Raw genomic sequence first — 16,609 nt, forward strand, 5'->3', positions numbered from 1 at the left:
CCTCTCCTCTCTCCTCCCCCATCCTCTCCTTTCTCCTCCCCCCATCCTCTCCTTTCTCCTCCCCCCATCCTCTCCTCTCTCTTCCCCCATCCTCTCCTTTCTCCTCCCCCCATCCTCTCCTTTCTCCTCCCCCCAGTGATCAGGACACAGCTATGGTGATGCAGTGAGACAACATGGACCACCCCCCCCCCCCCCCCCACACACACATCCAACAGCTGGCCCAACACATCCTCTTCGTCCTACATCATCCTCTTCCTCTGTCCCCAGGGGCCATGCTCATGGACGGATAATTGAGACTGTGTTTGTGTGGTATGTCTGTGTGTGTGTGCGTGTGTGTGATCTTGTGGCGAATACAATACTGTGTCACACCCAGTGCAGGCTATGTGACCTCTAACCTTCTCCAGTGTGGAATGTTTTGAATGTGTGTCAGGAGGGTTGACCCAACAGTGTTCTCAATATCTATTGATAAACTGGGTGGCACCAGCCCTGAATGCTGATTGGCTGACAGCCATGATATATCATGGGTATGACAAAACATTTATTTTACATTGGTAAACAGTTTATAAAAGCAGTAAGGCACCTCGGGGGTTTGTGGTATATGGCCAATATACCACGGCTAAGGGCTGTGTCCAGGCACTCCGCGTTGTGTCGTGCTCAAGAACAGCCCTTAGCCGTGGTATATTGGCCATATACCACACCCCCTCGGGCCTTATTGCTTAACTATATACTGTATATATATGTCTCTCTCTGTTCTCTCTCTCGCTATACATATATATATACATATATATATCAAAATATATTTGAGATTCTTCAAAGTAGCCACCCTTTGCCTTGAAGACAGCTTTGTACGCTCTTGGATTTCTCTCAACTAGCTTCACCTTGAATGCTTTTCCAACAGTCTTGAAGGAGTTCCTGCATATGCTGAGCACTTGTTGGCTGATTTTCCTTCACTTTGTGGTCCAACTCATCCCAAACCATCTAATTTGGGTTGAGGTAGGGTGATTGTGGAGGCCAGGTCATCTGATGCAGCACTCCATCACTTTCCTTCTTGGTCAAATAGCCCTTACACAGCCTGGAGGTGTGTTGGGTCATTGTCCTGTTGAAAAACATATGATAGTCCCACTAAGCACAAACCAGATGGGATGGTGTATCGTTGCAGAATGTTGTGCCAGCCATGCTGGTTAAGTGTGCTGTGAATTCTAAATAAATCCCTAACAGTGTGACTAGCAAAAGCACCCCTGAACCATCACACCTCCTCCTCCATGCTTCACGATGGGAACCCCACATGCGGAGATCAACCGTTCACCTACTCTGCGTCTCACAATGTCACAGCGGTTGGAACCAAAAATCTCAAATTTGGACTCATCAGACCAACGGACAGATTTCCACCAGTCTAATCTCCATTGCTCGAGTTTCTTGGCCCAAGCAAGTCTCTTCTTATTATTGGTGTCCTTTAGTAGTGGTTTCTTTGCAGCATTTCGATCACGAAGGCCTGATTCATGCAGTCTCCTCTGAACAGTTGATGTCGAGATGTGTCTGTTACTTGAACTTATTTGGGCTGCAATTTTTGAGGCTGGTAACTCTAATGAACTTATCCTCTTCAGCAGAGGTAACTCTGGGTCTTCCTATCCTGTGGCGGTCCTCATGAGAGCCAGTTTCATCATAGTGCTTGATGGTTTTTGCAACTGCACTTGAAGAAACTTGAAAAGTTCTTGAAATTTTCTGGATTGACTGACCTTCATGTCTTAAAAGTAATGATGGACTGTTGTTTCTCTCTGCTTATTTGAGCTGTTCTTGCCATAATATGGACTTGGTCTTTTACCAAATAGGGCTATCTTCTGTATACCCCCTTATCTTGTCACAACACAACTGACTGGCTCAAACGCATTAAGAAGAAAATAAATTCCACAAATTAACTTTTAACAAAGCACACCTGTTAATGTATTCCAGGTGACTACCTCATGAAGCTGGTTGAGAGAATGCCAAGAGTGTGCAAAGCTGTCAAGGCAAAGGGTGGCTACTTTGAAGAATCTCAAATATATTTTAACTTGTTTAACACTTTTTTGGTTACTACATGATTCCATATGTGTTATTTCATAGTTTTGATGTCTTCACTATTATTTTACAATGTAGAAAATAGTAAAAATAAAGAAAAACCCTGGAATGAGTAGGTGTGTCCAAACTTTTGTCTGGTACTGTATATATGTCTCTGTCTCTCTCCATGTCTCTCTCTATATGTCTTTCTCTCACTCTATATATATATGTGTTTCTCTCTATATGTCTCTCTGTGTATATATGTTTGTCTCTGCACATATTCCATATCTCTATTTTTCTGTATTATGGGATCTGAGTCGTTTATGCATTATGGGATCTGAGTCGTTTATGCATTATGGGATCTGAGTCGTTTATGTGTTATGGGATCTGAGTCGTTTCTGCAGAAAGCGTGGCATCAGTTACACACAAGCAGTCCCCTATACGTTCACACGGATGAAAAGGAAACGGCACTGTAGTAACAGTGAAATGCCTTTCTTGCAATCTCAAAACCCAACAATAAAGTAATTCATATCAATGTAGCACAACAAACAAAGCAGAACAAAAACACAACAACTACAAGAACAGGAGAAGAAACTAGCGAACACGAGACAAGAGATTCTCAGTAGAAATACCAACGCTCTCAACCTGCTGTGTGACTTCTCAAATGTTACGACAAAAGTATTTTCATAGTCTCATTTGAGTATGAGGGTGCCACCGTTATACGCCTCCCTATATTTGGTAGTTTTGTTAAACTACATTATAAATCTTTTTATAAATGTATTAGCAATGTTTTTCCCGCTATACTATCACCGCCTGAACTCTCTCGATGTACAGTCTCATCAACACGGACACTTTAGTAAACAGTGCCACCTAGTGGCTAAACGTGATAAGGTTTTCTCCAGTATTACCAGTGAATAAATGTATCGTTTTGTTTGTGTTAAAAAGATGGCAGTCACTTTATGGATTTTTTTTCTCTCTCCAAAGTGTACACAAAATACATTCAGTAAAAAAAAGGTACCACTAATATGTTGTTATAAACTATATCACAAATATGTTATCCTGTGATCAATGTTTTACATTATATATCTCTGGAGAGGTTCTTGAAAAACATTTGATACTGTAGATATAAAACAAAAGGGCCCTAAAACAGTTAAAAACAATGTTTAACCAAATATTTAATAATGGTTCATAAGCAGTTTATTAACAAACTTTTAAAATAAACTTTAACCAAAAAATATCACACACACACACACACACACACACACACACACTAGCATCACAATTCACACAGCTTGTCTAATGTAAAGAATGATCATATCATGTTCATGTAACCCGATTCCGTTTTGGACGGATGCAAGATGCCGTTGAACACTGATCTAAGGTCAGTTTCCTATGATCTACATCGTTTAATATGGCGAACATAAACTGATCCTAGAACTGTGTCTGAAAGCAAATTTTACCCTGAACAGAAATAGGACTAAGACCTCCAAGTTTGACCGGACCAGGAAATAAAAAACCCTGTGCCATAAGTATAGGGGATTATTAGGTCAGAGGTTAAAGTTCATCGTGTTTATAGGTGAACTCTCTGGAGGAGATGAAGCCATCCTCGTTCTCATCCTCCTTCTTAAAGATGTCCTCCACCATCTGCTCATGGTGGGTGTCGTTGGGCGGGTAACCATGACGCTGAAACTCCTTCCTCAGATACTCCTTCACCTGGGAGGAAAAGGGAGCATGCAGTCAGGACGTAAAGTAAAGTGTGTGTCTGTGTGACAGAAAGAGAACGAGAGAGAGAGAGAATCCCTTCACATGGTATAAGTGTGAACAAATAGTCCGTGTCTGTGTTTGTAACAGAGAGAAGATCCATTTAACGGTTTTTAAGTATGCCAGACAGCATAATGTTACTGTGTGTGTGTGTGTGTGTGTGTGTGTGTTCTCGCCTCGTCCTTGGAGAGTTTCCAGTCATCGTTGAGGTCCATTTCCTGGAAGGATTCATGTGACCTGGGTCCATTCCTGATCTCCATCACCTCGATGTTAAAAGTCAGGGTGCTCTCCGGTGGGATCTTACCTGAGGTCAGAGTTCAGGGGTCACAACATCAGGATCAGAGGTCACTGGAATGCTAGGCCGGGACTCAGTTCTAATACATACAAAAAAATGTATTTGTTCTAAAAAGAAGGGATAGCTGAAGAAAATAATGGCTAATCCCTACCAGGATGTTGCTTTCACCGAACCAGTAAGAGTGGACCAAGGAAAGGAGACAAGGAGAGGAAGCCATGTAAGGGTGTTTTCAGACTTTGTCCCTTTCAGAATGTTTTTGTGTAACACCCAACAGAGCCCCAGAGGTGACCCGAACTGAGACCATCTCAATAGGTGTTCTGAGTTCGGTTCTCTTGAATTATCCGGTCCGGTTCATTTTTTTGAAGGGGAACACAGAGCTCAGGTTGGCTTGTCATTATTCCCGTACCACACACTAGACTACTGTTATAACCCCTCACACTAGACTACTGTCATAACCCCTCACACTAGTCTACTGTTATAACCCCTCACACTAGACTACTGTTATAACCCCTCACACTAGACTACTGACACAACCCCTCACACTAGACTACTGTTATAACCCCTCATACTAGACTACTGACATAACCCCTCACTAGACTACTGGCATAACCCCTCACACTAGACTACTGTTATAACCCCTCATACAGGACTACTGTCATAACCCCTCACACTAGACTACTGACATAACCCCTCACTAGACTACTGTTATAACCCCTCACACTAGACTACTGTTATAACCCCTCACACTAGACTACTGTTATAACCCCTCACACTAGACTACTGACATAACCCCTCACTAGACTACTGGCATAACCCCTCACACTAGACTACTGTTATAACCCCTCACACTAGACTACTGTTATAACCCCTCACACTAGACTACTGTTATAACCCCTTACACTAGACTACTGTTATAACCCCTCATACTAGACTACTGACATAACCCCTCACACTAGACTACTGTTATAACCCCTCACACTAGACTACTGTCATAACCCCTCACACTAGACTACTGTTATAACCCCTCATACTAGACTACTGACATAACCCCTCACACTAGACTACTGACATAACCCCTCACACTAGACTACTGTTATAACCCCTCACACTAGACTACTGACATAACCCCTCACACTAGAGTACTGTCATAACCCCTCACACTAGACTACTGTTATAACCCCTCACACTAGACTACTGTCATAACCCCTCATACTAGACTACTGACATAACCCCTCACACTAGACTACTGTTATAACCCCTCATACTAGACTACTGACATAACCCCTCACACTAGACTACTGTCATAACCCCTCACACTAGACTACTGTTATAACCCCTCATACTAGACTACTGACATAACCCCTCACACTAGACTACTGACATAACCCCTCACACTAGACTACTGTTATAACCCCTCACACTAGACTACTGACATAACCCCTCACACTAGAGTACTGTCATAACCCCTCACACTAGACTACTGTTATAACCCCTCACACTAGACTACTGTCATAACCCCTCATACTAGACTACTGACATAACCCCTCACACTAGACTACTGTTATAACCCCTCACACTAGACTACTGACATAACCCCTCACACTAGACTACTGTTATAACCCCTCACACTAGACTACTGTCATAACCCCTCACACTAGACTACTGTTATAACCCCTCACACTAGACTACTGTCATAACCCCTCACACTAGACTATTGTCATAACCCCTCACACTAGACTACTGTTATAACCCCTCACACTAGACTACTGTTATAACCCCTCACACTAGACTACTGTTATAACCCCTCACACTAGACTACTGTTATAACCCCTCACACTAGACTACTGTTATAACCCCTCACACTAGACTACTGACATAACCCCTCACACTAGACTACTGTTATAACCCCTCACACTAGACTACTGTTATAACCCCTCACACTAGACTACTGTCATAACCCCTCACACTAGACTACTGACATAACCCCTCACACTAGACTACTGTTATAACCCCTCACACTAGACTACTGTCATAACCCCTCACACTAGACTACTGTCATAACCCCTCACACTACACTACTGCCCTAACCCCTCACACTAGACTACTGACATAACCCCTCACACTAGACTACTGACATAACCCCTCACACTAGACTAGACTACTGCCATAACCCCTCACACTAGACACCTGACATAACCCCTCACACTAGACTACTGACATAACCCCTCACACTAGACTACTGTCATAACCCCTCACACTAGACTACTGACATAACCCCTCACACTAGACTACTGACATAACCCCTCACACTAGACTACTGTCATAACCCCTCACACTAGACTACTGTCATAACCCCTCACACTAGACTACTGACATAACCCCTCACACTAGACTACTGACATAACCCCTCACACTAGACTACTGTTATAACCCCTCACACTAGACTACTGTTATAACCCCTCACACTAGACTACTGACATAACCCCTCACACTAGACTACTGACATAACCCCTCACACTAGACTACTGTTATAACCCCTCACACTAGACTACTGACATAACCCCTCACACTAGACTACTGTCATAACCCCTCACACTAGACTACTGTTATAACCCCTCACACTAGACTACTGACATAACCCCTCACACTAGACTACTGACATAACCCCTCACACTAGACTACTGTTATAACCCCTCACACTAGACTACTGACATAACCCCTCACACTAGACTACTGACATAACCCCTCACACTAGACTACTGTTATAACCCCTCACACTAGACTACTGACATAACCCCTCACACTAGACTACTGTCATAACCCCTCACACTAGACTACTGTTATAACCCCTCACACTAGACTACTGTCATAACCCCTCACACTAGACTACTGTCATAACCCCTCACACTAGACTACTGACATAACCCCTCACACTAGACTACTGACATAACCCCTCACACTAGACTACTGACATAACCCCTCACACTAGACTACTGACATAACCCCTCACACTAGACTACTGACATAACCCCTCACACTAGACTACTGACATAACCCCTCACACTAGACTACTGTCATAACCCCCAACACTAGACTACTGTCATAACCCCCAACACTAGACTACTGACATAACCCCTCACACTAGACTACTGACATAACCCCTCACACTAGACTACTGTCATAACCCCCAACACTAAACTACTGACATAACCCCTCACACTAGACTACTGACATAACCCCTCACACTAGACTAGACTACTGCCATAACCCCTCACACTAGACACCTGACATAACCCCTCACACTAGACTACTGACATAACCCCTCACACTAGACTACTGTCATAACCCCTCACACTAGACTACTGTTATAACCCCTCACACTAGACTACTGTCATAACCCCTCACACTAGACTACTGTCATAACCCCTCACACTAGACTACTGACATAACCCCTCACACTAGACTACTGACATAACCCCTCACACTAGACTACTGACATAACCCCTCACACTAGACTACTGTCATAACCCCTCACACTAGACTACTGTTATAACCCCTCACACTAGACTGACATAACCCCTCACACTAGACTACTGTCATAACCCCTCACACTAGACTACTGACATAACCCCTCACACTAGACTACTGACATAACCCCTCACACTAGACTACTGTTATAACCCCTCACACTAGACTACTGTCATAACCCCTCACACTAGACTACTGTCATAACCCCTCACACTAGACTACTGTTATAACCCCTCACACTAGACTACTGACATAACCCCTCACACTAGACTACTGTTATAACCCCTCACACTAGACTACTGACATAACCCCTCACACTAGACTACTGTTATAATCCCTCACACTAGACTACTGTTATAACCCCTCACACTAGACTACTGACATAACCCCTCACACTAGACTACTGTTATAACCCCTCACACTAGACTACTGTTATAACCCCTCACACTAGACTACTGACATAACCCCTCACACTAGACTACTGTTATAACCCCTCACACTAGACTACTGACATAACCCCTCACACTAGACTACTGTCATAACCCCTCACACTAGACTACTGTTATAACCCCTCACACTAGACTACTGACATAACCCCTCACACTAGACTACTGTTATAACCCCTCACACTAGACTACTGTTATAACCCCTCACACTAGACTACTGTTATAACCCCTCACACTAGACTACTGACATAACCCCTCACACTAGACTACTGTCATAACCCCTCACACTAGACTACTGACATAACCCCTCACACTAGACTACTGTTATAACCCCTCACACTAGACTACTGACATAACCCCTCACACTAGACTACTGTCATAACCCCTCACACTAGACTACTGTTATAACCCCTCACACTAGACTACTGACATAACCCCTCACACTAGACTACTGTTATAACCCCTCACACTAGACTACTGTCATAACCCCTCACACTAGACTACTGTCATAACCCCTCACACTAGACTACTGACATAACCCCTCACACTAGACTACTGTCATAACCCCTCACACTAGACTACTGTTATAACCCCTCACACTAGACTACTGTCATAACCCCTCACACTAGACTACTGTTATAACCCCTCACACTAGACTACTGACATAACCCCTCACACTAGACTACTGTCATAACCCCTCACACTAGACTACTGTTATAACCCCTCACACTAGACTACTGACATAACCCCTCACACTAGACTACTGTTATAACCCCTCACACTAGACTACTGTTATAACCCCTCACACTAGACTACTGACATAACCCCTCACACTAGACTACTGTCATAACCCCTCACACTAGACTACTGTTATAACCCCTCACACTAGACTACTGTTATAACCCCCACACTAGACTACTGCAACACTGTTTTCCCTGACATAACCCCTCACATCGGTGTCACAAAAGAGCGAAGATGATAATGTCCACGTTCGAGGGAAAAATGTTCGCTGTTTTTCCTTTCAGATTGTTTGCAATATGTGATCAAATCAAATTGTATTGATCACATGTGCCGAATACAACAGGTATAGATAGCCTATAGCATTTCACTGTAAGGGCTAAGAGAGTAAACGGTTTATTCCATTGTTGGGTTTGAGTAGTGTGAGAAGACAACATATGTTGTGAGTATCACAACATAAAATGTAGGCTATAACATAAATTCTAGCTCTTAAAAGGGGCAGTAAGTAGCCTACATTGAGTATACAATTTTCAATAACAGCATTATGTTATCTGCAGTTATTCTTCTGCTATTTATTCCCTTACCAATACTATTTACATGTTAATAGTATCTTCTGATTACAGTTATTATGTCTCATCTTTTAAGTAAATGCAATCTATTAGCTTCTAAAATTTAAGTAGGAATATCTAGCTGTATATTTATCTATATAATTTATCTAGCTGAATATTTATCTATCTATATATTTATCTAGCTCTATATTTATCTAGCTGAATATTTATCTATCTATATATTTATATAGCTGAATATTTATCTATCTATATATTTATCTATCTATATATTTATTTAGATTAATATTTATCTAGCTGAATATTTATCTAGCTGAATATTTATCGAGCTGAACATTTATCTATCTATATATTTATCTATCTATATATTTATTTAGATGAATATTTATCTATCTATATATTTATCTATCTGAATATTTATCTATCTGTATATTTATCTATCTAGCTGTATATTTATCAACTATATATTTATCTATCTATATATTTATCTATCTATATATTTATCTATCTGAATATTTATCTAGCTATATAATTTATCTATCTGAATATTTATCTAGCTATATATTTATCAACTATATATTTATCTAGCTGAATATTTATCTATCTATATATTTATCTAGCTGAATATTTATCTATCTGAATATTTATCTAGCTACAGTGGGGAGAACAAGTATTTGACACACAGCAGATTTTGCAGGTTTTCTTACTTACAAAGCATGTAGAGGTCTGTCATTTTTATCATAGGTACACTTCAACTGTGAGAGACGGAATCTAAAACAAAAATCCAGAAAATCACATTGTATGATTTTTAAGTAATTAATTTGCATTTTATTGCATGACATAAGTATTTGATACATCAGAAAAGCAGAACTTAATATTTGGTACAGAACCCTTTGTTTGCAATTACAGAGATCATACGTTTCCTGTAGTTCTTGACCAGGTTTGCACACACTGCAGCAGGGATTTTGGCCCACTCCTCCATACAGACCTTCTCCAGATCCTTCAGGTTTCGGGGCTGTCGCTGGGCAATACGGACTTTCAGCTCCCTCCAAAGATTTTCTATTGGGTTCAGGTCTGGAGACTGGCTAGGCCACTCCAGGACCTTGAGATGCTTCTTACGGAGCCACTCCTTAGTTGCCCTGGCTGTGTGTTTCGGGTCGTTGTCATGCTGGAAGACCCAGCCACGACCCATCTTCAATGCTCTTACTGAGGGAAGGAGGTTGTTGGCCAAGATCTCGCGATACATGGCCCCATCCATCCTCCCCTCAATACGGTGCAGTCGTCCTGTTCCCTTTGTAGAAAAGCATCCCCAAAGAATGATGTTTCCACCTCCATGCTTCACGGTTGGGATGGTGTTCTTGGGGTTGTACTCATCCTTCTTCTTCCTCCAAACACAGCGAGTGGAGTTTAGACCAAAAAGCTCTATTTTTGTCTCATCAGACCACATGACCTTCTCCCATTCCTCCTCTGGATCATCCAGATGGTCATTGGCAAACTTCAGACGGGCCTAGACATGCGCTGGCTTGAGCAGGGGGACCTTGCGTGCACTGCAGGATTTTAATCCATGACGGCGTAGTGTGTTACTAATGGTTTTCTTTGAGACTGTGGTCCCAGCTCTCTTCAGGTCATTGACCAGGTCCTGCCGTGTAGTTCTGGGCTGATCCCTCACCTTCCTCATGATCATTGATGCCCCACGAGGTGAAATCTTGCATGGAGCCCCAGACCGAGGGTGATTGACCGTCATCTTGAACTTCCATTTTCTAATAATTGCGCCAACAGTTGTTGCCTTCTCACCAAGCTGCTTGCCTATTCTCCTGTAGCCCATCCCAACCTTGTGCAGGTCTACAATTTTATCCCTGATGTCCTTACACAGCTCTCTGGTCTTGACCATTGTGGAGAGGTTGGAGTCTGTTTGATTGAGTGTGTGGACAGGTGTCTTTCATACAGGTAACGAGTTCAAACAGGTGCAGTTAATACAGGTAATGAGTGGAGAACAGGAGGGCTTCTTAAAGAAAAACTAACAGGTCTGTGAGAGCCGGAATTCTTACTGGTTGGTAGGTGATCAAATACTTATGTCATGCAATACAATGCAAATTAATTACTTAAAAATCATACAATGTGATTTTCTGGATTTTTGTTTTAGATTCCGTCTTTCACATTTGAAGTGTACCTATGATAAAAATTACAGACCTCTACATGCTTTGTAAGTAAGAAAACCTGCAAAATCGGCAGTGTATCAAATACTTGTTCTCCCCACTGTATATAATTTATCTATCTGAATATTTATCTAGCTGAATATTTATCTATCTATATACTTATCTATCTATATATTTATCTATCTATATATTTATTTAGATTAATATTTATCTATCTATATATTTATCTATCTGAATATTTATCTATCTGTATATTTATCTATCTAGCTGTATATTTATCAACTATATATTTATCTAGCTGAATATTTATCTATCTATATATTTATCTATCTGAATATTTATCTAGCTATATATTTATCTATTTGAATATATATCTAGCTATATAATTTATCTATCTGAATATTTATCTAGCTAAATATTTATCAACTATATATTTATCTAGCTGAATATTTATCTATCTATATATTTATCTAGCTGAATATTTATCTATCTGAATATTTATCTAGCTATATAATTTATCTATCTGAATATTTATTTAGATGAATATTTATCTATCTGAATATTTATCTAGCTATATAATTTATCTATCTGAATATTTATCTAGCTGAATATTTATCTATCTATATATTTATCTATCTGAATATTTATCTAGCTGAATATTTATCTATCTATATATTTATCTATCTGAATATTTATCTAGCTATATATTTATCTATCTGAATATTTATCTAGCTATATAATTTATCTATCTGAATATTTATCTAGCTAAATATTTATCAACTATATATTTATCTAGCTGAATATTTATCTATCTATATATATTATATATTTATATTATATATTTAGCTGAATATTTATCTATCTATATATTTATCTAGCTGAATATTTATCTATCTGAATATTTATCTAGCTATATAATTTATCTATCTGAATATTTATTTAGATGAATATTTATCTATCTGAATATTTATCTAGCTATATAATTTATCTATCTGAATATTTATCTAGCTGAATATTTATCTATCTATATATTTATCTATCTGAATATTTATCTAGCTGAATATTTATCTATCTATATATTTATCTATCTGAATATTTATCTAGCTATATATTTATCTATCTGAATATTTATCTAGCTATATAATTTATCTATCTGAATATTTATCTAGCTAAATATTTATCAACTATATATTTATCTAGCTGAATATTTATCTATCTATATATTTATCTAGCTGAATATTTATCTAGCTATATAATTTATCTATCTGAATATTTATCTAGCTGAATATTTATCTATCTATATACTTATCTAGCTGTATATTTATCTATCTACATATTTATCTATCTACATATTTATCTATCTAGCTGAATATTTATCTATCTATATATTTATCTAGCTGTATATTTATCTATCTATATATTTATATAGCTGAATATTTATCTATCTATATATTTATCTATCTATATATCTATCTAGCTGAATATTTATCTATCTAGCTGAATATTTATCTATATATTTATCTAGCTGTATATTTATCGATCTATATATTTATCTAGCTGAATATTTATCTATCTATCTATCTATCTATCTATCTATCTATATATTTATCTATATATTTATTTAGATGAATATTTATCTAGCTGAATATTTATCGATCTATCTATCTATCTATCTATCTATCTATTTATTTAGATGAATATTTATCTAGCTGTATATTTATCGATCTATATATTTATCTAGCTGAATATTTATCTATCTATCTATTTATCTATCTATATATTTATCTATATATTTATTTAGATGAATATTTATCTAGCTGTATATTTATCGATCTAAATATTTATTTAGCTGAATATTTATCTATCTATCTATTTATCTATCTATATATTTATCTGAATATTTATCTAGCTATATATTTATCTATCTATATATCTATCTAGCTGAATATTTATCTATCTAGCTGAATATTTATCTATATATTTATCTATCTATATATTTATCTATCTATATATTTATCTATATATTTATTTAGATGAATATTTATCTAGCTGAACATTTATCTATCTAGATATTTATCTATCTATATATTTATTTAGATGAATATTTATCTAGCTGAATATTTATCTATATATTTATCTATCTGAATATTTATCTAGCTATATATTTATCTAGCTGAATATTTACCTAGCTGAATATTTATCTATCTAGCTGTCACGAATACTACCGAAGGTGGCTCCCCTTCCTGTTCGGGTGGCGCTCGGCGGTCGTCGTCGCCGGTCTACTAGCTGCCACCGATCCCTTTTTCCTTTTCGTTTATGTCTGTCTAATTGTTTTCACCTGTTCCTTGTTGGGGTTTTGGGATGCGTGCTATTTAGGTTCGCTTTGCACGCTAGTGTTTGTGCGGGCTTATTGGTTGTTACGTTTGATGATGTATCGTGTCTTGTTTGGGGTTTTTCGCTGTCCAGTGTTTGTAACGAGGTTTGGGGTTTGTTTAGCGCCAGTGTTTTGGGCATTCACCCATGTGTGGACCTGTTACTTTTTTGAAGGACATTAAAGCGTTTTCCCGTACATTTCGCTCTCTGCAGTTGACTCCTCACTCATTCACTCACCCGTCGTTACACTAGCTGTATATTTATCAACTATATATTTATCTATCTGAATATTTATCTATCTATATATTTATCTATCTGAATATTTATCAACTATATATTTATCTAGCTGAATATTTATCTATCTATATATTTATCTAGCTGAATATTTATCTATCTATATATTTATCTAGTTGAATATTTATCTAGCTATATATTTATCTATTGTCACACCCTGGCCTTAGTTATCTTTGTTTTCATTATTATTTTAGTTAGGTCAGGGTGTGACATGGTGTAGTATGTGTTTTTGTATTGTCTAGGGTGTTGTATGGTTTAGGGGGTTAAGTAGAGTAGATGGTTTAGTGTTCAGTGTAGGTGTCTAGGAAAGTCTATGGTTGCCTGAATTGGTTCTCAATTAGAGACAGCTGGTTATTGTTGTCTCTGATTGGGAGCCATATTTAAGGCAGCCATAGGCTTTAGCTGGTTGTGGGTAATTGTCTATGTGTAGTGTTTGTGTCAGCACTATTTATATGTATAGCTTCACGGTCGTCAGTTTGTTATTTTGTTAGTTTGTGTATAGTTGTTCGTTTCTTGGTTTTTTCTCTCTTCTTTAATAAAAGAAGATGTATTTTGCACACGCTGCGCCTTGGTCCAATCTCTCTCAAGAAGACGATCGTGACATCTATATATTTATCTATCTGAATATTTATCTAGCTATATAGTTATCTAGCTATATATTTATCTGAATATTTATCTATCTGTATATTGATCTAGCAATATGTTTATCTAGCTGAATATTTATCTAGCTGTCCGATAACATTCTGATGGAATGGCTTGTCCTGCACTTAGTAAAAACCCAGAATGCATTGAGTGAATGTTGGGAAAATATCTTGGTTCCTTTCTAAAGCATAGCAATGTGAATGCAAAGAGGACACGGACCACAAGATAGGCGCAGTGAACTGGAAAAGAGAGTTGAGTGTGAAGAGGACAGAGTTCTCATTCAAACAGAACTGAGTTATTTTGCTCTTCTTTCTTTTTTTACCCAGAGTTCACTTTATTTTAAAGAGGACTGAGATTGGTTCTTTAAAAAAAAAAAGAGGACTATGTGAAAACATACCAAGACTCATAAGATGCACACACCCAAGATGTGTCAACACTGGAACATTCTTGAAATAACAAAGTGTTGTAAAGTGATTCAGGCTACGGTTATAACAGAAGTAGGTGAGGGTTAGGTATTGGGTGTGCTTACCAGGGCAAAGCACAGCATCGTTCACATGCTCACAGCATCGTTCACATGCTCACAGCATCGTTCACATGCTCACAGCATCGTTCACATGCTCACAGCATCGTTCACATGCTCACAGCATAGTTCACAAGCTCACAGCATAGTTCACATGCTCCACGCTGGGAAGACGTCACAGAGCAGTAGTTAGTAGTACAACCATCATGCAACGTTTCTACCCTACAACGATGCCGGAGGAGAGAGATGCAGTTCATTAGTGCCATTCAGGGTGGTGTCATCTATGTACATTGCAGTGATGCTGGGTGTGAGTGAAGTGACTTTAAGTACAGTGGCAACACGTGCCGTGCATGTGTGTGTGTAGCCTACCTTTCCCCTCCTTGCCGTAAGCGAGGGCAGGAGGTACGACGAGGCGTCTCTTCTCTCCAGCACACATCCCCTGCAGACCCTTATCCCATCCCTTTATCACCTCTTTAATACCCAGAGTGAACCAGACAGGCTGCTTGTCCCCCTGGGAGTAGCTGGAAACACACACACACGCACACACACACACACACACACACACACACACACACACACACACACACACACACACACACACACACACACACACACACACACACACACACACACACACAGACGCACACGCACGCACGCACACACACACACACAGACACAGACACACACACACACACACACAGACACAGAGAAGCGCACACACTTTTTTTTTAAAGACAGCAGCAAAAACATGTATCTGACCGTTTCTAGGTTCAGGAAACCCTTCCTTCAATTGTTGTTTTCATAACAAACTAACCTGGAATGAAACTTAGTTCCATTTTGAAGATATCCTTCATGGTGTACCAGCAGAATGTCTCCGTACTTCGACTTGCGATGACAGAGGAAAGGCTTGTGCAGAACTGTGATTTTTACCTCGGCTTCTGGAAGTTTCCCTCCACTGACGAACACTAGCAGCGAGGTGCAAAACCAGCTCAAACAAGCCAGGAACATTTCAGAACTGATATCAGCAAAAAAAAATTATACGTTTTGATAGGAGAAAAGATAGTTGTTAAAAACTTGTAGAACTTGCCACTCACTGGAACAAGCGCGCCCGCAGTGTCAAGACGTGGCAAGTGACGTTTCATCGTGCAAGTTGTTACAGGAAGTGTACGTTTGATTGGTTGAACATTTGCATATTCCCCGCCTTCGTGGGAGTGGTCGTTCTAAAATTTGCCGAGCTGTTGTCTTTCAGTTCCGTA

General features: G+C 39.1%; 2 protein-coding genes across 5 annotated transcripts in view; one reads left to right on the forward strand and one right to left on the reverse strand.

Annotated features, from left to right (window-relative positions):
* wipf3 (WAS/WASL interacting protein family member 3) overlaps window positions 1-2,168 on the forward strand; it is a 29,273-nt gene extending 27,105 nt beyond the window's left edge. For all 4 annotated transcript variants that reach the window (XM_071374450.1, XM_071374453.1, XM_071374452.1 and 1 more), the window contains one exon: window positions 137-2,168. In XM_071374450.1, coding sequence (XP_071230551.1) covers window positions 137-159 — 23 coding nt within the window. In that variant the 3' untranslated portion in view covers window positions 160-2,168. The remainder of the gene's footprint in view (window positions 1-136) is intronic.
* A 1,021-nt stretch (window positions 2,169-3,189) lies between these two features.
* On the reverse strand, window positions 3,190-16,491 carry fkbp14 (FKBP prolyl isomerase 14). The gene is made up of 4 exons (XM_071374454.1): window positions 16,168-16,491; window positions 15,723-15,874; window positions 3,972-4,099; window positions 3,190-3,747 (listed from the first exon to the last, which is right to left on the reverse strand). The coding sequence occupies exons 1-4, from the start codon at window positions 16,359-16,361 to the stop codon at window positions 3,589-3,591; spliced, it is 633 nt and encodes a 210-aa protein (XP_071230555.1). The 5' UTR covers window positions 16,362-16,491; the 3' UTR covers window positions 3,190-3,588.
* Between the last annotated feature and the right edge of the window lie 118 nt (window positions 16,492-16,609).

Source organism: Salvelinus alpinus, chromosome 29 (genome assembly GCF_045679555.1).
Source record: "Salvelinus alpinus chromosome 29, SLU_Salpinus.1, whole genome shotgun sequence".
Taxonomy (NCBI): domain Eukaryota; kingdom Metazoa; phylum Chordata; class Actinopteri; order Salmoniformes; family Salmonidae; genus Salvelinus; species Salvelinus alpinus.